At 47.5% G+C, this 24,797-nt stretch overlaps 1 protein-coding gene across 6 annotated transcripts in view; it reads left to right on the top strand.

Moving 5' to 3' along the window:
• HIRA (histone cell cycle regulator) overlaps positions 1-17,220 on the top strand; it is a 59,086-nt gene extending 41,866 nt beyond the window's left edge. For all 6 annotated transcript variants that reach the window (XM_028480236.1, XM_055080394.1, XM_055080395.1 and 3 more), the window contains 7 exons: positions 1,650-1,811; positions 1,928-1,986; positions 2,183-2,288; positions 3,502-3,624; positions 3,986-4,149; positions 5,876-5,964; positions 16,359-17,220. In XM_028480236.1, the coding sequence (XP_028336037.1) occupies positions 1,650-1,811; positions 1,928-1,986; positions 2,183-2,288; positions 3,502-3,624; positions 3,986-4,149; positions 5,876-5,964; positions 16,359-16,475 (820 nt within the window). In that variant the 3' untranslated portion in view covers positions 16,476-17,220. The remainder of the gene's footprint in view (positions 1-1,649; positions 1,812-1,927; positions 1,987-2,182; positions 2,289-3,501; positions 3,625-3,985; positions 4,150-5,875; positions 5,965-16,358) is intronic.
• Positions 17,221-24,797: the final 7,577 nt, after the last annotated feature.

The following is a 24,797-nucleotide window of genomic DNA, read 5'->3' as shown; positions in this document are numbered from 1 at the left end:
TCTACACCCCACCGGCGTTTAACATAAAGCAGGACCCCGCACTGCGCTGTGGGGCACCGGGCTGTCCTGGGAGGTGGCCTTTCTGTGGGAGTCCTACGCCCAGCCTCGCTCGGGACTGAGCTGGTGCCTGAGTTATCCGAGTCCCTGGGGCACCCCATGAAGGTGGTACCATCACCCCCGTGTTACAGGAGAGGAAACTGAGTCCTGGAGCGTCACCTAAGCCCCCTGGGCGTTCTAGTCGGATTCCTGAAGTCTCCATTTCCAGGCCGAGCTCTGCCTGCCTCTCTCTGACCTTGGCTGGCCTTTTCTCTGGACCCCAGGTTTTCATCCAAGGGAATCAGCATGGATTTCTGACTGTCCTCGGAGTCCCAAGGCCAGCCCTTTCCAGATCTGCCCTTTTGGGGGAGACCTGAATTCAGTGGTCAGTCACCCAGTGTCTTTCCACCACCCCCGGTGGTAGCCCCGCATGTGCTCCATCTGGAAAGAGGACCCGGGGACGTATGGCCCCAGTCGGGACTGTGTGCTCAGTACCCCTACGAGGGTCTTACAAAGCTGTCAGTTTAGATGTGGTCGTTTTCATTAGGCCCGGAATCCTTTATCATGAGGCTGCATGTGAAACACTCTCACAAATGTCTGTGACCCTGGCCCTGAGCGAGCCAGGTGCTGGGCCTGAACGGAACCACCATTCTGTTCCTCCCTCCATCCCCTGGGGCTCCCCCTTCATCCCTGGTCCCAAGGCAGCCGGCACGCCCCAGCTGGGGGCCAGGTGTGTCAGCACAGCCTCCCTGTGTGAGCTAGAGGCTGCCGGGGAGTCCGGCCAAGCAGCCAGCCAGGCCCCAGCCCAGCGTGCAGACCTGCCCCCCCGCGCCGCAGCTCCAGAGGTTCGGCATCCCTGGCAGCGGGCTGGCTGCAGGTGCGCCCTGACCACAGGGACGAGCAGACAGAACACAGGGACCCACGGCCTCTTCCTTGGGTGACCTCGCTGTGAGCTGGCTGCCCGTGCAGACCATAGGCGCCGGCTGGCGGCCCAGAAGTGATTTGGAGCAGGGCTCCAGTGGGCTTTTGGGCCGGACCTTGTTGTGCTGGCTGCACACCTGCTCCCACTGCCTGGGGTCTGAGGCTCTGGCCTCACTCTAGGCTCGCTCTCACCCCAGGGGGCCCCACTAGGAAGGAGAGACACGAGACTGCGCCGACACACTCGTGGTGCAGCCTTTCTCGCTCAGGGAGCGACATGTCTCTCCCACCCTGGTCTCGAAGGCCTTCTGAGCACAGCTGGGTGCCCCCTGTGGGAGACGCACCCTGTCGTCACCACACTCCCCCCAGCCTGTCTGGGCAGAGGCCTCCCAGGGCCCCTCTGGCTGGTCTCAGCTAGGAGACTGTTGCGGGAATGCTCTGCAGCTGCTCCCGAACAGTGAGGCCTGCTTCCTGGCTCACTGTCAGGGCTGCTGGTCCTCGGGCACATGCTTCCTGGGGGCAGTTCCGTGTGAGCCCAGAAAAGCCTGAGCCACCGCATGGGGGAGAGGACTCCATCTCCAGGCAGAGGTCTCCAGTAGGCACCATCAGCTCTGCCTCCCAGCCTGGCTCTGTCCCTGCATCTCGGGGCCACCAGAGCTCCCAGCCCCCCTGACGCCAGCCCCCTGCTCCCCCAGTGACGTGGTGTGTGTCGCCTGTGAAAAGCGGATGCTGTCCGTGTTCTCCACCTGTGGTCGCCGCCTCCTCCCTCCCATCCTGCTGCCATCCCCGATCTCCACCCTGCACTGCACCGGCTCCTACGTCATGGCCCTCACCGCCACAGCCACGCTGTCCGTCTGGTGAGAGGCAGGGCGGGAGAGGCTGTGCGGGTGCCCCTTGCTGCAGGGAGGGTCGCCCCCCCAGCACACAGGCCCTCGGGCCCGGCTGGAGGGTGAGCTGTTCCTGTCTCCCCCAGGGATGTGCACAGGCAGATAGTGGTGGTGAAGGAAGAGTCCCTACACTCCATCTTGGCAGGTGAGCCTGGCAGGGGGCCGCCCCATCCCTGGGGTGGGGTTGGGGGCGGGCAGCTCAAGTCCAGGTCTGGCACAAAGGGCCCCGCTCAGCCGAGATGGAGAGCAGGCTCTGGGGTCCCGTCTGCGTGGCTAGGGCTGTGGGAGCATGGCGCCCGCTGACGGCAATATGCTGGAACCCCTTCTTTGTGTCTCCCTAGGAAGTGACATGACAGTGTCACAGATCTTGCTGACGCAGCATGGAATCCCCGTGATGAACCTGTCGGACGGGAAGGCCTACTGCTTCAACCCATCACTGTCTGCGTGGTAAGCACGCCGCCCTGAGCCCTGCCCCGTGGAGGGTCCATCTGAGCCAGAACCCAGCACAGCCAGCAAGGGCCCCGCCTGGCCCACTTCTCCTGGGAGTCTGGCCAGAGTGGAGGCCGCAGTGCAGCCCCCATCCCTGCCGGCCCCCTGCCTCTCTGCCCTCAGACCCGTGCACAGGGACGCTGTCCTTCCCCCGCACTGTTCCCCGGGGGTCACTTTGTCTGGAGCAGACATTTGAACTTTTATGGTTGTCGATGAGTAGTTCCAGCCTGGCCTCCGTAGGTGCTGTCAGCTTCACGGCAGCCTCATCCGGCCCTGCTGTTTTTGTAGCTTAGTCGGAGCCAAGGGACACCTCTGACTGGCTTGGTGCATTAGTGGGGCTGCACTGTCACTCACCACGTGTGATGTCTGTACCTTTGCTCTGTCCATTTTGGAGTCCTTTTCTATATTTGTAAAACCTCTTTTTTTTTTTCTGCCGCACTGCATGTCTCGCAGATCTTAGTTCCCCTACTAGGGATCGAACCTGGGCCCCCTGCATAGGAAGCATGGAGTCCTAAGCAGGGAAGTCCCTGTAAAACTTCTTTGTACATCAGAGATCTTAACCCAGAGTTAGGAAGGGTATACCTCGTGTACCAGCCGATCAGAAGTTTTCTCTTGCCTGCGCCTTGCTCCTTCAGGCCCAAGTGTGCTGCCTTCCAGCCTGTCTCTGTTAAGGGTTGCTGGACACAAGTTTATCCTCAGACTGAGATCTCTTTCTTGAGTTTAAAAAAAAAAAAACAGCAACCCTCAAAATCCCCACTCCCTGCTCTTCCAAATTGCAAAATATCGTGTATTGTATGTGATTAGTATAATAATGGAAACAAGCTGGTTATTTGAGAAGGGAAATGTGGACTCTGTAGGCACCAGGCTGTTTTTAAATTGAGTGAAGGGTCCAGAGAATGTGAAGCGCTGATGCCTGGGATGCTCTGGGAGGCTGGACGCCGGGACTTCTCAGCTGCTTCCGAGGGCCGCAGCACATGGGCTCCCAGACAGACTAGCATCCCAGGCATACTCGCTCCCCGCCCCCAGGACCTGAGACCCGGGGCCAGAGTGTCCGAGTAAGGAGGCCCCACATGGGCATACAGGGACCTCGGCTCCCTCAGTGCCCCTCACCACCTGCCTCTGCTGGGCCTCCCATTTTCCCTGAGTGCCGCTCCTGCCTTTGCCTCCCCAGGAACCTGGTTTCTGACAAGCAGGACTCCCTGGCCCAGTGTGCAGACTTCAGGAGCAGCCTGCCACCCCAGGACGCCATGCTGTGCTCGGGACCCTTAGCCATAGTCCAGGGCCGCGCCTCCACGTAGGTGACCCGGGTGCAGGGGAGGCATCCGGCTGGCTGTGTGGACGTGGTCCCTCCGAGGCCTGCCTTCTGACTGCCTGAGCCCAGCGGCACTCACAGGGCTGGGCTGGGGCTGCCGAGGGCTGGGAGCCACAGTGGGCACTGTCTCAGGGTGCAGGGTCACAGCTCTGTCACTTCAGGACCTGGGCGGCAGTCTGAGGGGCTGTGGGTCATGGATCCCCATGTTGGGCTGCACTTTGGGTGGGGGCCTGGGCTGCTGGCCTGTCCCCTCGGGGGCTAGATGGGAGGTGCAGAACAGCAGGACCTGGGGGCTGTTGGGCCGCCGTGGAGTCTGATACCTGACCCCTCCCTGCCCCAGCAGCTCGGGGAGGCAGGCAGCCCGCCTCTTCTCTGTGCCTCACATGGTGCAGCAGGAGACCACCCTGGCCTACCTGGAGAGCCAGGTCGCCGCAGCACTCACCCTGCGCTCCAGCCACGAGTACCGCCACTGGCTCCTCCTCTACGTGCGATACCTCGTGAACGAAGGTGAGCTTCCCGGTGGTCCTTCTGTCCTCCCGGGCCCCACTCAGTCCCCGTCCCAACGGGACCCTCCCGAGGGCCCGAGTGTCAGGGCCCAGGTGCAGCAGCCTGGGCTCTGTCCTCCCTCCTTCCGGCTTCCCGTGGTCGCCATCTGGGGCCCTGGCCTCCCGCTCCCAAGTCAATGAGGTGGGCAGCTCAGCAGGTGTCCAGCCCCACCACAGGCTGAACCGAGCAGCCCCTGAGGCCGCAAGGATTGGCGGCAGGAGGGTGTGGGGGCAGAGGACCCACAGACACAGGCTCAGCTCCCCTTGACCTCGTTGCCCCCTCAGAGCATCGGTGGGCCTGTACCTCTCTTTCTCCTGCCTGGAAGGGCCAGCCTGCTGTCCAGCACCTCCCCTCGGCCCTCCAGCCCAGCTTTCCCCACCAGGGCTCTTACACCCGTCCCAGGATCCCCCTCCTCGCCCCGCCCCACTCCTGTGGGTCAACAGACAGCAGGGTGTTGGAAGATGTGACCTCCCACAACTTCTTGACTCCCTGTGAGGCAGGTGTGGGCTCCGGCCTTGCCAGCTTCTGTCCGCTTGAGCTTGGCCTCCAGGGCCGTGGCCTGGGGACGGCCCTCCCTAGCTCTCCCTGTGTCACCACACAGCCTGGGACTGGTCATGGAGCCGGCACCGCCACACCCTCTCCTGCTCTCCTGCCTTTCTTGCTTTGCTTTCAACTCCTCCCCTGTTTTGTTCATGATTTAGAGAAAACAAATTAAGTACGGAAAAGACAGAAAAACTTGCCCGACCTCTACGGGTGTAACTCGCAGAATTCGCCCGTCACGTTTCCAGACCCCTCCCCCACAGACCCCAGGGATGAGTTCAGTGTGGACTCATCCCGCCCAGACTTACTAAACACTCGGTGTTCCTGCAACCTTGTGCCTCTGCCGGGCACTCAGGTCACCTCTGGCCTCACCCCCATACCCCCGGGAAGCCCACCTCCAGCTCCTCTCTGGTTTCCTCCATCCTGGGTATCAATTCACTGGGGCTGCCCCCGTAGGGGACACCTCACCTCCACCGCTTGCTTCTCTTTCTCCATCTTCACACGCGTCTGGCCCAGGACCCGTGCACAACTCCCCTACCCTCTCTGTCCCTCCTTCCTCCCCGGGGGGAGGATGACTCGAGCTTCACAGGGACACCAGCTCTCCTCTAAGCATCCTCAGGTTCCACCCTCATCACTGGCTGATTTCCTCCATTCCCTGTGGCCTCGGCTGCCCCCGATTCTGCCTCCAGCGTGGCTGGTGCTCCCCCCGGCTGTGCCATAGCCCCACCTCCTCCTCCGTCTCCTTCGTCCAACCTCATTCCCATGCCCACCTTCTCCCGAAGGACACCTCCTGACCCTGCGCATCTGCCCCCACCTCTTCTCCCCAATGGGCCCCCTCAGCGCACTCCCCTCCTCCCACAGCCCCCACATTCTCCACCCCCTTGGGGGGTCTGTCCCAGAGCTTTCACGTCTTGTCTTCCCTGGCCCAGCACACAGCGGCCACTGCGTGTGTTTCCCGGGATTGGGGGGTGAGTCAGAGCCTCTCTCTATGGCCTCTGAGTGCTGAACTGAGACAAGGAGGCAACAAAGTGAGTGTTTGTTCTTTCTGCTTTGATGTACATAACAACTTAGTCTGTTCTTGACTTTATTTCTTTTTGTAATGTGTTCCTGTTTCTATTTTGTTTTGTTTTTTGTTTTCTGTAATTAGGGTTTGAATACCGACTCCGAGAAATATGCAAGGACTTACTGGGGCCTGTTCACTCCTCCACTGGAAGCCAATGGGAGTCAACAGTAGTGGTAAGTGCCACTTTCCTTTTTGCCACAAGAAATCTCCTGAAAAGTAAAGATGGAAATTGAAGAGTAAGCCAAAGTGCTTTGAAATTCTTCCCTGTTACACTCTTCCAGCACACTGCCGGTGTCAGAGAGAGGGCGAGTTGCCAGCCCACCCACCCTGGCAGGAGCCCTTGGCATCAGGGGCTGAGGGAGCGTCCACTCAGCCACGTGCCTGTGCTGGGAAAGCCGCCTGCCGGAGGCTGTGGATTTGTTAGTAGTGAGGCTCATAGTCCGGTCAGGAGGCAGACGTGAACGAGTAAGCAGTTCAGTCAACAGAGCGATGATGGGTGTGCCTGGGAGAAAGCGGCGGGGAGGCCTCGGAAGAGGACTTGCAGGGTGAAACCCCAGGACAGGAATGAGCCTGCTCCGTGGAGACCGGGGAATGTGCTGGTAGAGGTGACAGAAGTGCAGAGGGCTTGGCCCATGGAGGCCGCTGTGGCTGGAACATCGTTAGCAGAGGAGAGGGTGTGGTGTGAGTCCAGAGAGGGCAGGAGGTGGATCCCAGGGACCTTATGAGGAGCTGGGGTTTAGTCTAGGGCAGCGGGAGCCGGCAGAGGAGTTGGCGCTGATGTAGCAGAGCAGCCGGGACAAGGCAGACCTGGCAGTAGCTGAAGACAACTTGGATCCATGTGGCAGCCACAGAGAAGGGAGAGGAAGGAGATTCAAGATGTATTTTGGAGGCAGAGCCTACAAGACTGGGCGGGTGGGTGACTGGATGTGGACCAGGTGAGGGAAAGAGAATAAAGAACATAATGAAATTGCACAGATGAGACTGTGGCTCACACAAGTGGGTAGAGTGCATTGATCAACTTGGGCAAGGAACAGGTTGGCAGGGAACTGGGGGCACGGTTCGCTCCACTGCTTCACTCAGCCGTTGGGCAGCTGCCGGTGGAGCCCCACTCTGGCCAGGCATAGCTCGGCAGCCGGCTGCAGCGAGCAAGGCTCAGGGGCCCCACCTTCATGGGGACAGAGGCAGATTGGAGACAAGTGAGCAAGTACATGTAACGTGTTGGCGGGGATGGGTCCTGTGAACACCAATGAAGAGGACAGGGGTGCGGAGTGCTGATGGGGCGCTGTTTACAGCCAGTGATCGAGGAAGCCCTGACTGATTGACAGAGATCAGAGGAGGTAAGGGAGGAAGCCCCGCAGATATCTGGGGGAAGAACATCCAGGCAGAGGGAACAGTGAGGACAAAGGCCCTGAGGTATGAGGGCTCGAGTGTAAAAGGAGCAGCTGAGCAGAGGTGATGGGAGGGTAAAAGAGGTGAAAGATTGGAGGGTCGGTCCTGGGAGGACTCTGGAGGTTTTGGTGTGTACTTGGCCTCCATTTTTTATTTTGTTGCTGTAGATGTTAATTTAGTTGGTTACTAGAATCCTGAGTTCAAAATCAATTCTCTTGAGAGTTTTGAAGGTATTGTGCCACAGACTTTTAGCATTTGCTGCTGTTGCTAAAACTGCCGCCAGTCTGATTTCCATTGCTTTGTAAGTTCTTTCAGGATCCTGCCTTGGTGCTTTCAAGTCTCACAAAGCTCTTTCGGTCTATGTCTTTCATTCATTCTGTGGACTTTGCTTAGAGGCTGCCTTTGGTTATAGCTTCCCTTTCATTTCCCTCATCATCAGAGAGGTAGCATGTCCTCCCTTCTTAAAATCTGCTCCATCATTTTTTATAGTTCTAATTCTCCTTGAAATTTTCATTTTAGTCTTTTGACCTTCTTGAGCACAGTAAACTTAGTTATTTTATTTTAAAGTTGCATGTCTGATAGTCCTAGTATCAGGAGCCCTTGTGGGTCTGTCTCTATTGCCTATAAATGTTTCTGCTGGTTCTTGTTCACGTTATCTTATCTCAAGTGCCTGGTTATTTTCAACTGTCTGCTGGACATGGTGTTTGAAAAATTCCTTGTAGAAATGGCTTGAGCCTCAGGTGATGTTGCTTTTGCACAGAGCATTTTATTTGCTTCGGTGCCAGCTCTTAAGACACCCGCTCTGCAGAGTCTCAACCCGGTCGGGATGGAGGTTTTTCTGGGCTGCCTGAGGATTTTTCAGAGCTGGGCACTGGCTGGAGCAGGGTCTGGTTTCCTTCCAGTTTACCCTTATTCTAGGGTCGGGTCATCCCTTGGGGATACCAGCACAAAGAAGAGGTGGTTTACCAGGGACCCCCACTTTTCATGGGCCTTAGGCCCCTGCTTTGGTCCCCTGGGCTCTCAACTCTGACAGAAGCCCACTCAGCCTCTTCCTCATCAGTCAGTACGTGTTCCCAAGGCCAAGGTGTCCCCCTGGATTCCTGCCTTCCCCCACCCCGGCTCAGTCCTTCACCCCAGCACATTAGCTCTTGGGAGTTCTGCTTCTGCTTATCCAGCTTTGTCCCCTGTCCTCAACAGGAAGAAGGGTTGGAAGGGTGTTCTGAATTACCTGCAGTAGTCGAGCTGTTTCCCAGCACACCTCACCTCTGGGGCAGCCTGACAGGCCATCTGCTTGCTGGGTGGGGGAGCACGTGTCTGACAAAGCCCTACCCTTGGCCGGGCTGTGGGGCCTCACTCTGTGCCCAGCTGCCACTCTGGGGGCCTGAGCCCAAGACGTTAGCCAGAGCTCTACATAGAGGTTCTCTGTCTCAGCCTGAAGGTGGGCACTCTAGGCCAAGGTGGGGCGGGGAGCACAGGCAGGCCACCGGTTACCAGCCATGCACCCTCCTCTCCCCCTCCTTCCTGCTGTTCTTGCTGACCCCAAGCTTTGTCCAGGAGAGCCTGTGGCTCCCTTCCCAGGAGCATCAGTGCAGTGCTGCCTGCTTTTTACCTCTGCCAACTGCCTAAAACCACTGATCTCTACTAGAGCATGGACTTGAGCACATGGGGAGGGGGAAGGGTTAAATAAATAAATAAATAAATAAATAAATAAATAAAACCACTGGTCTGCTCGGGGTCCCCATGACAAATGCTTTCAACTGCAGGTAAATGATACCCTGTCTAGTGGTGGCTGAGGTAGTTTTATTCTGTCCTCCAAAACAAGTCCTTTGGAGTTAAGTGGAGGTCTGTATCTCTATGATTCTCTTGGCCTCTCCCTCACGTCATAAGATGACTTTCATGTCCAACTGAAGGAAGGAAGACAGAAGGAAGCCAATACCAGTAGCCTCCACCCTCTTAAAAGGAAAGCCAGCCCATGCGTCACAGCAGCCAGCAGACCACTTGGGCACCCCAACTGGGAAGGAGGCCAGGAAGACAAGCTGTGAAGAGTATGGCGGGAAGTCTTGGAGCAGGTCTGGACAGAGCCAACTCCTGCTGTCTACCACATCCCCTTCTGGCCTCAGTGCTCTTCTGAATTTATGCCTTTTTTTTTAATACATCTTTATTGGAGTATAATTGCTTCACAATACTGTGTTAGTTTGTGTTGTACAACAGTGAATTAGCTATATGTATACATATATCCCCATATCCCCTCCCACCCTCCTGATCCCATCCCTCCAGGTGGTCACAAAGCACCAAACTGATCTCCCTGTGCTATGCCGCTGCTTCCCACTAGCTATCTGTTTTACATTTGGTAGTGTATATATGTCGATGCTAGTCCCACTTCGCCCCAGCTTCCCCTCCCCGCCCCGTGTCCTCAAGTCCATTCTCTATGTCTGCATCTTTATTCCTGCCCTGTCATTACGTTCATCAGTACCTTTTTTTTTTTTAAGATTCCATATATATGCATTAGCATACGGTATTTGTTTTTCTCTTTCTGACTTACTTCACTCTGTATGACAGACTCAAGGTCCATCCACCTCACTACAAATAACTCAATTTCATTTCTTTTTATGGCGGGTCATATGGTAGTTCTATGTTTAGTTTTTTAAGGAACCTCCATACTGTTCTCCATAGTGGCTGTATCAATTTACATTCCCACCAGTGGTGCAGGAGGGTCCCCTTTTCACCATACCCTTTCCAGCATTTATTGTTTCTAGATTTTTTGACAATGGCCATTCTGACTGGCATGAGGTGATACCTCATTGCAGTTTTGATTTGCATTTCACTAATAATTAAGTGATGTTGAGCATCTTTTCATGTGCCTCTTGGCCATCTGTATGTCTTCTTTGGTGAAATGTCTATTTAGGTCTTCCGCCCCCCCCCGCTTTTTTTTTTTTTTGGCTGCATTGGGTCTTCATTGCTGTGCACGGGCTTTCTGTAGTTGCGGTGACCGGGGGCTACTCTTCGTTGCGGTGTGCAGGCTTCTCAGTGTAGTGGCTTCTCTTGTTGCAGAGCACAGGCTCTAGGCACGCGGGCTTCAGTAGTTGTAGCATGTAGGCTCATTAGTTGTGGCACACGGGCTTAATTGCTCTGCAGCATGTGGGATCTTCCCGGACCAGGACTCGAACCTGTGTCCCCTGCACTGGCAGGCAGATCCTTAACCACTGCGCCACCAGGGAAGCCCTTCCGCCCATTTTTTAATTGGGTTGCTTGTTTTTTTGATATTGAGCTCCTTACTGTCTCTTCATCTTGATATGGGGAGCAGAGGGGGTGAATTGAGTATGAGCCCTCTGCCTTCTTGTTGAGTTTCTTTGTGAACACTCTCATGGTGAGAATTGGCCATTCAAATGAAACTGGTCCTTAGGATGGCTGGGAAATGGAGCTGGGGATGGAGAGTGCTGCCAACGAGCAATGCTGACTCTAGATTTAAGAGCCACTTGTATTTCCTGTTGAAATATGTTGGTGTCATTTGTTTTTCTTATTGGTTTGTAGGAATTCTTTATATTTTGGGAAAATTTGTGATATGAGCTGCCAGCACATCTCAGGGGACCCCAAAATCCAGGTTTCATTCCCTCAAAGGTCACAGCTCAGTGTGTACAGGAGGGAGACAGTAAGCAGAGGGTTGGGCACTAAGCAGCCGTCCTTCAGGTACGTGTGTGGCTGCCGGCCTCTGAATCCCCAGCCGGACCCTGCTCTTGGGAAGCCTCTGTCCGCCAAGGTCTTCATTGTAGGACCTGTGACACTGACCTGAGAAGTGATGATGAGCTGTGCCCAGGCTGGTGCCTGAAACAGTGGGCAGCACCATCCATTTCTGAGAGCCCAGGCTGGGAGGTGGTACTGGTGGCTGTTGGTATTGATACCAGCCACACCAGCCTTCCGGCCAGAGGGCACATCCTCTGTCTGGTAGTTTTCCCCTGGTGCCACAGGCAGACAGAATGTTTTGCTTTGCTTATAGCCGTTTATTTCATTCCCTTTCATTTTTTTAAATAGTGTTTTTCAGGTTTTTTTATTTTAAATTTATTTTGAATGATAATGTAGTCACATACCTCAAAAATTAAAAGGTACAGTAGTTTTGAAATAAGTTTTGAAATCAGGAAGTATGAGACTGCCTCCTTACATCATCTTTTTCAAGATTCATATGGCTATTTGGGGTCCCTTGGGATTCCATAAGAATTGTAGGATGGATTTTTCTATTTCTGTGAAAAATGCCGATAGGATATTGATAGGGAGTGCATTAAATCTATCGATTGCTTTTGGTATTATTGACATCTTAACCATATTAATGTTTTCCAATCCATGAACATGGGATGTCTTTCCATTTATTTATATCTTTAATTTCTTTCAGCGACATTTTGCAGTTTTCAGTATACTAGTCTTTCGCCTCCTTGGTTAAGTTTATTCCTAAGTGTTTTGTTCTTTTGGAGCTTATTGAAAATGGAATTGTTTTCTTAATTTCTTTTCCAGATTGTTGGTTGTCAGTATATAAAAACGCAGCTGGTTTTTGTGTGTTGATTTCTTATTCTGCACACTTGCTGTATTCATTTATTAGTTCTAACGGGTTTTTTTGTGGAATCTTTAGGGTTTTCTACATATAAGATTATGTTGTCTGCAAACAAAACAGTTTACTTCTTCCTTTCAAATTTGAGTGTCTTTTATTTCTTTTTCTTGCCTCATTGTTCTGGCTAGGACTTTTTAGTATTATGTTGAATAGAAGTGAAAGTGGGGCATCCTTGCCTTGTTTCTGACCTTAGAGCAAAAGCTTTCAGTCTTTTAACACTGAGTATGATGCTAGCTGTGGGCTTTTCATATATGGCCTTAATTTTATTGAGAAAGTTTCCTTCTATTACCAGTTTGTTGATTGTTTTAGTAGTGAAGGGGTGTTGAATTTTGTCAAATGCTTTTTCTGCATCAATTGAGATGATCTTCTGGGATTTTTTTTTCTTCATTCTATTAATGTGGTGTATTACATTGGTTGATTTTAGTTTCTTAAACCACCCTTGCATTCCAGGAGTAAATCACACTTAGTCATAGTATATAATCCTTTCCATTTGCTGTTAAATTCTGTTCGCTAGTACCAGTACCGGTACCAGTCCGCAGCCTGTTAGGAACCAGGTCGCACAGCAGGAGATGAGTGGCGGGCAAGTGAGTGAAGCTTCATCTGCTGCTCCCCATCACTCCCCATCACTCACATTACTTCCTGAACCATCGCTCGCATTACTGCCTGAACCATCCCCCCATCGCTCGCATTACTGCCTGAACCGTCCCCCCATCGCTCCCATTACCGCCTGAACCGTTGCTTGCATTACCACCTGAACCATCCCTCCATCACTCCCATTACCGCCTGAACTGTTGCTTGCATTACCACCTGAACCATCCCCCCCATCATTCACATTACTGCCTGAACCATCTCCCCCATCACTTGCATTACTGCCTGAACAATCCCCCCCATCACGCCCATTACCTTCCTGAACCATTGCTCGCATTGCCTCCTGAACCATCCCCCCCATCACTCCCCTTACCACCTGAACTCACTTGCATTACCACCCGAACCATCCCCCCATCACTCGGATTACTTCCTGAACCATTGCTCGCATTACCGCCTGAACCATCTCCCACCTCCAACCCCTGGTCCGTGGAAAAATTGTCTTCCACGAAACCGGTCCCTGGTGCCAAAAAGGTTGGGGACCACTGCACTAGTATTTTGTTCGGGACTCATCAGTGTTCACAAGGGACATTGGACTGTTTTCTTTCCTTGTAGTGTCTCTGTCTGGCTTTCATATCAGGATAATGCTGGTCTCATACAATGAATCTAAACATGTTCTCTTCTCTTCAGTTTTTTGAAAGAGTATGTGGAGGATTGTTCATTCTTCTTTAAATTTTTGGTAAAATTCACCAGTGAAGCCAACTGGTCAGTCCTGGGCTTTTCTTTGTTGGGAGGTTTTTGATTACTGATTCAATCTCCTTGTTACTTATAGGTCTGTTCACATTTGCTATTTCTTCATGATTCAGTCTTGATAAGCTGTGTATTTCTGGGAAGCTGTCCATTTTATCTAGGTCATCCGATTTGTTGGTGTACAGTTGTTCATAGTATTCTCTTATTTATACTCCTTTTATTTTTGTGGCATCAGTTGCAATGTCCCTGTTTCACTTCTGATTTTCATTATTTGAGTCTTCTGTTTTTCTTAGTCCATGTAGCTAAATGCTTGTCAATTTTGATGATCTTTTCAAGGAATTCATTTTTGGTTTTATTATTTTCTCTATAGTTTTTCTGTTCTCCATTTTAGTTATTTTCTGATATGTATGATTTTCTTCTGCTTGTTTTGGGTTTAGTTTGCTTTTATTTTCTAGTTCTGTTAAATGCAATGTTCTGTTATTGATTTGATTTGTGGATCTTTCTTTGTAGATTCTTATAGCTATAAATTTCTCTCTAGCCAGTGCTTTTGCTGCATTCCAGTATGTTGTGTTTTCATTTTCATTTGTCCCTAGATATTTTTAAATTTCCCTTGTAATTTCTTCTTTGAATCATTTATTGTTTAACAGTGTGTTAATTTCCACATATTTGTGTGTGTTCCAGTTTTTCTTCTGCTGTTGATTTCTAGTTTCATTCCATTGTGATTGGAAAAGACACTTTTATGATTCAGTCTTCTTAAGCTTATTGAGACTTCTTTTGTAGCCTAATATGTGGTCTGTCCTGGTGAATGTTCCACATGCACTTGAGAAAAATGTATATTCTCCTCTTGTTGGGTGGAGTGTTCTGCATATGTGTCCTTTAGGTCCAGTTGGTCTATACTGCTTTTCAGGTCCTTTATTTCTTATTGATCTTCTGTCTGGTTGTTCTATCCAGTATTGAAAATAGGATATCGAAGTCTTCTGCAAATTGTAGGACTGTCTTATTTCTCCTTTCAATTCAGATAATGTTTGCACCATGTATTTAGGAACTCTGATGTTTGGTGGGTATATGTTTATAACTGTTACATCTTCTTGGTCAATTGACCCTTTTATCATTACACAGTGTCCTGTGTCTTATAACAATTTTTGACATAAAGTCTATTTTGTCTATTATTAGTATAGCCATCTCTTTTCTATTTTGCTTATTATTTACATGGGATATCTTTTTGATTCTTTCACTTTCAACCTGTGTATATCCTCCTTTAGATCTAAGTGAGTTCCTTGTAAGCAGCATATAGTTGGATCCTGTTCTTTTATCTACTTTTTGATTAAGGAGTTTAATCCATTTTCAACATGTGCTGTATTTCCACTTATGCTATACAAGACTGCTTTTAAATTTTTTAATTTCCCTAAAAGTTTCACTCCTGGTTCTTTCCACAACCTTAGACATTCTGTTGTATTCTACCTGTATCTCTTGACCCCAGGTTCCCAGGGGTCTGCAGTTCCCCTGCAGCTTTCACATGCCGCAGTGCTCACCACTGCCTTTTGCAGCCTCCGTCCTGATATCTATACTATGCTACTGCTCCCATCAGTACTCTCCTTTCTTTTAGGTTTTCTTTAATGCCTTCCAGTAAAGTTTTTTCATTTTCAGCACATAGGCCATATGCATCTTTTTTTAGATTTATTCTTAGATATTTTATAACTGTGGCTATTCTAAGTGATAAGTTGTTTTATGTTTTCTGATTATTCATTGCTGCTGTACATATGCATTTGACTTTGGTATATTAATCACCAGCCATCTTTCTACACATTTCTATTTATTAATTTGTTCATTAATTGTTTTGCATTTTCTATGTGGCTTAAACAATGAAGTCATCTCAAATAATCTTTTTATTTCCTATTTTCCAGCTCTAAGTTTTCTAATATTAAATTCTCCTTGATTTCCAGGATAAACCCTACTTGGTCATGAGTTACCATCTTTTTTTTTTTTTTCGCCACGCAGCACAGCCAAAAAAAAAAAAAAACACTTTATTGTGAATCTTGTTATGTCTTCCTTTGTAGGTAATATGTTCTTGTACTTTAGAAATTTTCAGAAATTTTCTGTTTTTTATATCTGAAAATTCTGTATATTTCATTCTGATGTGTCTGGTTATCAGTTTTCCCATATATTACTTGATCAGCACTCAGTGGAGCCTTTCAACCTAAGGCCATTCGTTGTTGTTTAATTATGTGAAATATACCCATATTATTTCTTTAAATATTTCCTTCTCTCTTTTTTCTCTGTCTCCTGTGGGATCCATTATGTGGATGTTGGGCCTATCTGCTGCACTCCACCTGCCTTTGTAGGCAACGGTACAGTTTCTCCTCTTACAGTTTCCCCTCTGCCTGCCTCCCTGCTGAGTGTGGGCTGCTCCTCCATCTGACCTCACTCTGACTTGGTCTTCAGCAGTGTCCAGTCTCCTGCTAATTCCATCTCCTTCAACCACTGTGTTGCTCACACTTGGTATCTACACTTGGTTCTTTTCTATAATTCATCATCTTGTTAACCACACTTGTTTTAACATATTGGCCCTTCTCTTCCAGTGGTCAGTGCTGTCAGTTGGTCGTTTTCCCTTTGCAGCAGCCATGCTCCTCAAGGGTCTGTGCGGTGGAGACCCTGCGTGGCAGTGCATGTTGCAGGAGGGCCCAGGCAGACATGGTGCCACCCAGGGTGGAGGAGGCATAGGCAAGAGCTGAGGGCAGAGACCCCAGGACTGTAAAACCAAGGCCAGTCACTGTCACCCAGGCACCTCCTCGCCCCTGGCCTTGACCTCAAGTCCCTGGAGCACATCCACATAAGGGAGTGGCCCCTCCAGGATAGCCGTCTGCCTGGCCCTCGGCCCTGGTAGCCTTACTTCCATCCTGCTCTGGAAGGTCAGGCTACTCTGGCCACTAACCAATGCAATCAGAGGCCAGCGGTGACTGTGACAGCAGACTTAGGGGACATGGAAGAGCAGAACCTACCTGGTACCCACCCTTGAACTATGTCCCTCCCTGGGCCCTGCCACTCCATCCCACGTGCCCAAGCTCAGCTTTTTAGCTGTCCCAGGCCTCCCAGCTTACAGAGAAATTGTTCTCATCCATCTATGTTTTCTCCAGGGGGTGCCCATGGAGCAGATGGGCACAAGGGTCTTTGTTGGGCCAGGGAAACCCCCACAGTCTAGCTCTGCTCACTGTCAGTTGCACTCAGCTGTCACTCCTGTGTCCGCAGGGTCTGCGGAAGAGGGACCTGCTGAAGGAGCTGCTGCCAGTCATCGGGCAGAACCTCCGCTTCCAGCGCCTCTTCACCGAGTGTCAGGAACAGCTCGACATCTTGAGGGACAAGTAGCCTGCCCAGCCGCAGCAAGGGCAGGGCCACAGTCTCGCCACTGAGGACACGCAGGTCGGCCTCTTATCTCGCTGGGCTACAGGATGAGGAGACACTGGCAGGAGGTGGGCTGTCCTGCACCAGTACCGGCCCAGCCCCTGGGCACACTTCCCCTGTGTCCTGGGCCTGTTTCTCCCTCAGGGGGAGCGGCTCTGCCCGCAACTCGCTCCTCCCTCCAGGACCCCGGTGCGGAGCTGGGGCTCTGCCCAACTGCCCCAGGGCCAGTGAGGCAGCCCAGGCCTGCCATCTCCAGTACGGTCCCCAGGTGGACACTAGCCCTGCTACTGTAGGCGCCGTGCTGCTCCAGCTATGACGAATGAGCCATTTGTGAAAGAGAGAACCCTGAGATGTTAGCGTATTATGCAGTCAGTAGACTGACCTGAGACCTATGTAAAAAGAAAGCCTATTCCAACACATGGACTATTTTTGTACTAGAATTTGCTAACTTGTAATATGGAATTTTCCTTTTGGCCAATAATCAGGATTTCCCTATAAGTCACTTGGACATTGGTCACTTGTAGGAAATTTAAACTCTAATTATGACAGCTACATTGAAAAATAATTGTACTAAAATTAACTTGTCTATCTTCATTTAGTTTTAATTTTTAAATGTTTGTAAAAAGAGACTTTTTGGGGGGGTGGGGCAGAGGGTGGGCGATTTCTTTTGTAAGTGTAAAATAAATGAACACGCATTGGATACCAAATGGTCCTGACTTCCCCTGCCTTTTCCTTCTAACTTCCACCTCCCTCCCTTGCACTGTGAATCCCTCGCCTTTGATGTCATCTGATCCCCCGGCCCCTCCATGCAAAAAGTTATTTCATGGCGTGGAGTCACTTTCCTGGTCGTGCAGCATCTCAGGCTGAGCTGGGCAAGTGGGCTGGCCACCATGCACCTGTCTTCTCCCAAGCCAGGTGGAGAGGTCCTTGGTTCTGTCTCTGCTGTGCTCTGGGCCCCTGATTGTGCTGGGCACCAAGGAAATCATGTAAGGAAATCCATAAATACAGACTTGAGTTTTCTGAAGAATTATCTGGAAGCTGGGATTTTCTTAGAAAGTGGTCCCGATGCTGACCCACAGGAGAAGAGACAGCCAGAATCACAGAATCCTCAAGCCTGGTGAGGACCAAGCACCTTCTCCCCTGGGTCCTGGACCTCCTCGGCACCTCCCTAACAGGTGACCATCCCATTGCCTGTCTCACTCAGAAGTCACGTGGCTGCATGAGAACCAGGCACACGTGCATGCCCAACAGAGCCAGCACACACACTGCATCTGGTCATGGACACCCAGCAGCCAGGCTACAAGTGTGAGCTTTTCTCTGAGAAATGAGGAGCCAGAGATGCTGCGCAGGCATTGAGAACTCTGGAGCCCCAGGATGCACGCAGCCTCAGAACTGACAGGCCTGCCTGGGATCCAAACCAGGAAAAATGTGGGCCTCACTTTTTAGCTGTCAAAGGGAGGTGAGGTTAAGAAAACGTGCATGGTTGTGAGGACCAACTGGGATCACAGAGGCAAAGTCATGGCACTGAGCACATGTTCTTGTGAATAAAACTTTGACAATCAGTGTTTTTATACACTACTATTTGGACAGGAGAGGAGACAAGCAGCAGAAAGACTGGTTAGAAACTTCTGGTTCCAGCCAAGATGGATTGACAGGGACCAAACTGACCCTTCTGCCTGAAACAACCAAAGGAACCAGTCAAAATACATGAAACGATGGTCTCAAGGCACTCGATATCAGAAAACAAAGGACAGTGATCCCTGGGAGATGGAAAACAAAGAAGATGAGCCCTGTGACTGCCCCAGCTTCCTACCTGGAGAGAGAGTTTCCAGGCTGCAGCAAAGGGAGGGGAAGCTGAGGTAGAGCCCAGCAGGATACTTGAGTTGAAGACATGAAGCTGAGATCCCAGGAAAACCAAGGCAGCTAGAGTTTTTGGGACAGAATCCCGGAGAAGAGGGAGCTCCATGGAGAGAGAACCCTGGAGCTCAGCAGAGGGAGTGCCTTTGCATATTCAGCTGCATACTGATCAGTGCTTGTGTGATGAGGAAGTGGCTGAGGCCAGGCAAAGAACCATCTGAAAGGATTAGGGTGAAAATTGTCTAGTTGTCATCCAGGGCTGGGAATAGTGCCTGTTCCTACCAACAGGACTAGAAAAACTCATAACTCACAGGCTTGGGATAGAAGAGTTACTCAGGAAGTCTTGCCTCAGTTTTGGAGAATAATTAGAGCACTGCTTCAGATCCATCTAACAGAAAATAAAGCAAGACCCAAAAGGATCAAATTGTTTCCAAGTAATTAATTACATTGCAAACCAAAGTTCAAGAGAATTTACAAGAATACAGAGGTACCCAACATCCAACCAGGTAAAGTTTACAGTGTCTGGCATCCACACCAGACATACAAAGAAGCAGGAACACAATGCAAAATGAGGAGAATAAGCAATCTTACTGATCAGTCAAAACTGGCCCAGAAGTTATATGGATATTAGAATTAGCAGAGAAGGACATTAAAACGGTCTTTATAACACTATTCCTTATGTTCAAAAAAGTTAAGTGGAGACATAGAAGACCATAACAATGAAGTTGCAAACAAACTTCTAGAAATGAAAACCCGTAACATGGAGATGAAAAATGTGTGGAATAGGATTAATGACAGATTAGACATTGCAGAAAAGATTAGTGAACTTGAAGGCAGAGCAATAAAAATGCTCCAAAACAGACAATCCAAAAGAGGAAAGAACAGAAAAGAGCATCAGTAAGCCATGGGACAACGTCAGATAGCCTAATACACAGGTAACTGAAGTCCTCAAAGGAAAGGAGAGAGAAGGTGGTGATAAGAAAAAATATTTGAATAAATAACGGCCAAAAATTTGCCCCACCCTTCCTGCTGTCCCTTGTGCCCCTACAGGCAACCTCTGTGCTACTGTGCCCTCATCCCTACCCATAATGCCATGCCTGCTGACCTCCCTACCCCTGTCCACTGATGCTCCACACCTTCCCACTACCTCTGCCTGCTGACCTTGTTTGCAGGCAGAGCACTGGGTGTATCTTCCTGGGCTGTATTTCCCTGCCTCTCTCCAAGTTCTGACCTGATCCCCTTAGGCCCCTCTCAGCTTCAGCCTCCAGATCACCTGTGAGAGGAGTCAGAGCCCTTTACACATTAGGCTGGTGCTGTGGGAGGTTGTATATACCTGCAGCAGGTACACTGAGGAGATAAGGCAAAACCCATTGTCTCTTTCCATGTTAAGTCTATTATTCCTGTTCTCTCACATATATGGCAAATATTTTCTCAGTTCTTCATCTTTAAATTTTATTTGTGTGTTAATTTAAGCTTTTAATTTTTGTGAAATTTAATTTTTGTTCTTTTTTTTAAATATAATTTTTAAAAAATATTTATTTTATTTTGCTGCTCCAAATCTTAGTTGCAGCTCATGGGATCTTCGTTGCCATGTGCAGGATCTTTGTTGTGGCATGTGGGATCTTTTAGTTGTGGCATGCGGGATCTAGTTCCCTAACCAGGAATCAAACCCTGGCCCCCTGCATTGGGAACACGGAGTCTTAACTGCTGGACCACCAGGGAAGTCCCTAATTTTTGTTCTTTTGTAACTTATTTTAACCTTAGGACACTTCACCAGATACATGGATGGCAATTAAAATAAGCACAAAAAAAGATGTTCAATGTCACCAGTCATTTAAAAAATGTAAATTAAAATCACAGTGATATAATAGCACATACCTATTAGAATGTCATAAAGTTAAGAATATATATAAAATACTGTGTATTGAGGATGTGGAGCAGCTGGAGCTTTCATATATTGCCAACAGGAAGGCACAATAGTATAGTCACCTTAAATAGTTTGACAGTTCCTTGCAAAGTTAAATATACACTCATCAGAGGACCCAGGTATTCCACTCTTAGGTTTTTGTTTTTGTTTTGTTTTTAAAGATGCATAACATTTTTCATCACAAGGATATCTCATGTTTCCCTTTAAAAAAAAATAACAGCTTTACTGAGATAAAATTCTCATAACATGTAACTCACCTATTTAAAATGTACAATGCAGTGGTTTTTAGGATAGTCACACATATGTGCAACCATCACCAGTTACTATTAGAATGTTTTCATCACCTCAAAAAGAAACCTCATGCCCTTTATCATGCTCCATCCCCCCATCCCTACCATCCCTAAGCAACCACCAGTCTACTTTCTGTCTCTATAGCCTTGCCTATTCCAGTATTTCATACAAATGGAATCATAGACTGTGGTATTTTGTGACTGGCTTCTTATATAGCATAATGTTTACAAGATTCAATCATATATCAGTACTTCACTCCTTTTTATGGTCAAATAATATTTCATCGTATGGGTATACCTCATTTTGCTTCTCTAGTCACCCACTGATAGACGTGTGGGTTGTTTCCAATTTTTGGTGATTATGCATAATGCTGCTCTAAACATCTGTGAACAAGTTGTTGTGTGGACATGTTTTCATTTCTCATGGATATATATGTAGAAGTAGAATTAGTAGGTAATAATGTGACTGTAATTGTTTGAGGAATTGCTGTACTGCCTTCCAAGTGACTGCACCATTTTACATTCATGTCAGCAGTGTATGAGGATTCTGATTTCTCCACATTCTCACCAACAATTCTTTTTTTTTTGGCCATGCCGCATGGCTTGTAGGATCTTAGTTACCCAGCCAGGGATCAAAGCCAGGCGCCCAGCAGTAAGTAGAAGTGTGGAGTCCTAATCACTGGACTGCCAGGGAATTCCCTCACCAACAATTCTTATTGTCTGATTTTTTTTATTATAGTCATCTGAGTGGGTGTTTTTTTTTTCTTCTTGCTTTTTTTTTTTAACATCTGTATTGGAGTATAATTGCTTTACAATGTTGTGTTAGTTTCTGCTGTATAACAAGGTGAATCAGCTATATGTATACATATATCCCCATATCCCCTCCCTCTTGCGTCTCCCTCCCACCCTCCCTATCCCACCCTTCTAGGTGGTCACAAAGCACCCAGCTGATCTCCCTGTGCTATGCAGCTGCTTCCCACTAGCTAACTATTTTACATTTGGTAGTGTATATATGTCAATGCCACTCTCTCACTTAGTCCCAACTTACCCTTCCCCCTGAGTGGGTGGTTTTGGTTTGCATTTCTCTAGTGACAAAACATGTTGAGCATTTTTTAATGTGTTTATTGGCCATTTGAATATCTTATTTGGAGAAATGTCTATTCCGATCCTTTGCTAACTTTTAAATTGGGTTATTTGTCTTTATTATTGAGTTGTGGGAGTTTTTTATACATTCTAAATACAAATTCCTTATCAGATATATGGTTTACAAATATTTCCTCCCATTCTGTATATTTACTTTCTTGATAGTGTCTTTGAAGCATAGAAGTTTTCAGTTTTTGTTTTTTGTTTTTTGTTTTTTTGCGGTACGCGGGCCTCTCACTGTTGTGGCCTCTCCCCTTGCGGAGCACAGGCTCGGGACGTGCAGGCTCAGCGGCCATGTCTCACGGGCCTAGCCGCTCCGCGGCATGTGGGATCTTCCCGGACCAGGGCACGAACCCGTGTTCCCTGCATCGGCAGGCGGACTCTCAACCACTGCGCCACCAGGGAAGCCCAGTTTTCAGTTTTGATTAAGTCCATCTATTTTTCTTTTGTTGCTTGTGCTTCTCTGGTCTCATCTAAGAAACCATCGCCAAATCCAAGACCATGCAAATTTACCCCTATGTTTTCTACTAAGAGTTTTATAGTTTAAACTCTTACATTCAGAACTTTGATCCATTTTGAGTAAATACTTGCATATGGTGTGAGGTAAGAATCCAACTTCACTATTCTGTTTGAGGCTATCCAATGTCCCATCAACATTTATGAAAAGTTTGTTCTTTCCCCCATTGAATAGTCTTGCCACCTTGTTGAGAATCAGTTGACCATAGACACATGGGGTGTTTCTGGACTCAGTTCTATTCCATTGATCTATATGTCTTTTTTTATGCCAATATCACACTGTCTTGATTAATGTTTTACAGTAAGTTTTGAGATCAGGAAGTGTGACTCCTCCAACTTAATTGTTCTATTTCAAGATTTTTTTTTGCTATTCTGGAGCCTTTTGAGTTTCCATATTAATTTTAGAATGAGCTTGTCAATTTCTGCAAAGAAGAAAGCTGCAATTCTGATAGGGATTACAATGAATCTATACATCAATTTGGGGAAGGCCATCTTAAAATATCTTCCAGTTGATGAATACAAACAGATTACCATTTATTTAGGTCTTTAATTTCAGTAATGTTTTATAGTTTCTGGTATATAAATTTTACAGTTCTTTTATAAAAATTTTCTATGTAATTCTTTTTAATGCTATTATAAATGGAAGTGTTTTTAAAATTTCACTTTCAGATTGTTCCCTACAAGTGTATAGAAATGCAGTTGATTTCTGTATATTACTCTTGTATTCTGCAACCTTGCTAAATTCATTCATTAGTGTTAATAACTTTTACTGGGATCCTTAGGATTTTCTATATATAAGGTCATGACATCTGTGAATATAGTTTTACTTCTTTTCCTACCTATGCCTTTTATTTCTTTTTCTTGCCCAATTGCTCTGGCCAGACCCTCTACCTAGTACAACGTTGAATAGAAGTGGCAAGAGTGGACATCCTTGTTTTGTCACTGATCTTAGGGGGGAAACATCCAGTCTTTCATCATTAAGTATTATACTAATTCTGTTTTTTTATAGATGCCCTTCATCAGATTGAAGAAGTTCCCTTCTAATGCTAATTAATTTATTTTGTATATTGAACCATCCTTGGTTCAAGGTAAATCCCACCTGGTAATGGTGTATAATTTGTTTATGTGTCACTGTATGTTTGAGGATTTTTGTGTCCATAGTCATAAGATAGATTGTTTCGCAGTTTATTTGTGAGGTCTTTTCTGGTTTTGGTGTCAGGGTGTTGCAAAATGAATGAGTAAGTTGGGAAGTATCCCCTCCTCTTCTGTTTCTTTGAAGAATTTGTAAAGAATTAGTAATAATTTTTTTTAATGTTTGGTAGAATTCAGCAGTAAAGCCCTATGGGCTAGTGCTGTTTTTGTGGGTGGTTGTTTTATTACTAATTCTATCTTTCTGTTTCTTATAGTCTGTTTGTATTGTCTATTTCTACTTCAATCAGAATAGTTCATCTTTCTAGAAATTTGTTCATTTCATCTAAGTTATCCAATTAATTGGCATATAATTGTTCATAATATTCCTTTATAATCCTTTTTATTTCTGTAAAGTTAGTAATGTCCCCTCTTTCATTTCTGATTCTTATAATCTGAGTTTTCTCTCTTGTGTTCTTGGTCAATATAGCTAAATGTTCAACGATTTTGTTGATCTTTACAGAAAACCAGCTTTTGGTTTCCTTTATTTTCTCTATTGCTTTCCTATTCCTTATTTCATAAATTTATGCTCTAATCTTTATTACTTTCTTTCTTCTGATTGCTTTAGGTTTAGTTTATTCCTCTTTTTCCAGTGTCTTAAGATGGAATGTTATGTGATTAAAGCTATAAAATTTCCCTGTAAGCACTGCCTTAGGAGCATCCTATGAGTTTTGGTATGTTGTGTTCTGGTTTTAATTCATGTCAAATTATTTTCTAATTTCCCTTTTGATTTCTTCTTTGACTCATTGGTCTTTTAGAGTGTGCTGTTTAATTTCCACATATCTGTGAGTTTCCCAATTTTATTTTGTTATGGATGTAACTTTATTCCATTGTAGTCAAAACACACTTTGTATTGTTTCTATCCTTTAGATTTACTGAGGTTTGTTTTATGGCTTATGCCAGAAGTGTTCCATATACACTTGAGAAGAACATATAGTCTATTGTTAAGTGCAGACATGTTGCTCTTTTACAGCCACACCACTTCCCTTTCACCCCATTATCTCCTTACCTCATAGAAACCACTAACCTGTTCTCTACATCTGCAATTTTTCATTTCAAGAATGTAAAATAAAAGGAATCATTCTGTATGTAATCTATTGGTATTGGCTTTTTTCACTCAGGATAATTGAAGATGAATTCAAATTGTTTTTTGTATCAATATTTCGTTCCTTTCTATTCCTGAATACTATTTCATGGTTTTGCTACATAGTTTATTTAACCATTCACCTGTTGAAGGACATCAATCAGGCTGATTCCAGTTTTTGGCTATTACAATTAAAGCTGCTATTAAAGTTTTTGTATAAACATAAATCTTTGTTTTTCTGAGATAAATGCCCAGGAGGACAATTGCATGATACAGTAGAT

Source organism: Physeter macrocephalus, chromosome 19, assembly GCF_002837175.3.
Source record: "Physeter macrocephalus isolate SW-GA chromosome 19, ASM283717v5, whole genome shotgun sequence".
In the NCBI taxonomy this organism is placed as follows: Eukaryota; Metazoa; Chordata; class Mammalia; order Artiodactyla; family Physeteridae; genus Physeter; species Physeter macrocephalus.
This window is presented reverse-complemented; position numbering and strand designations above follow the sequence as displayed.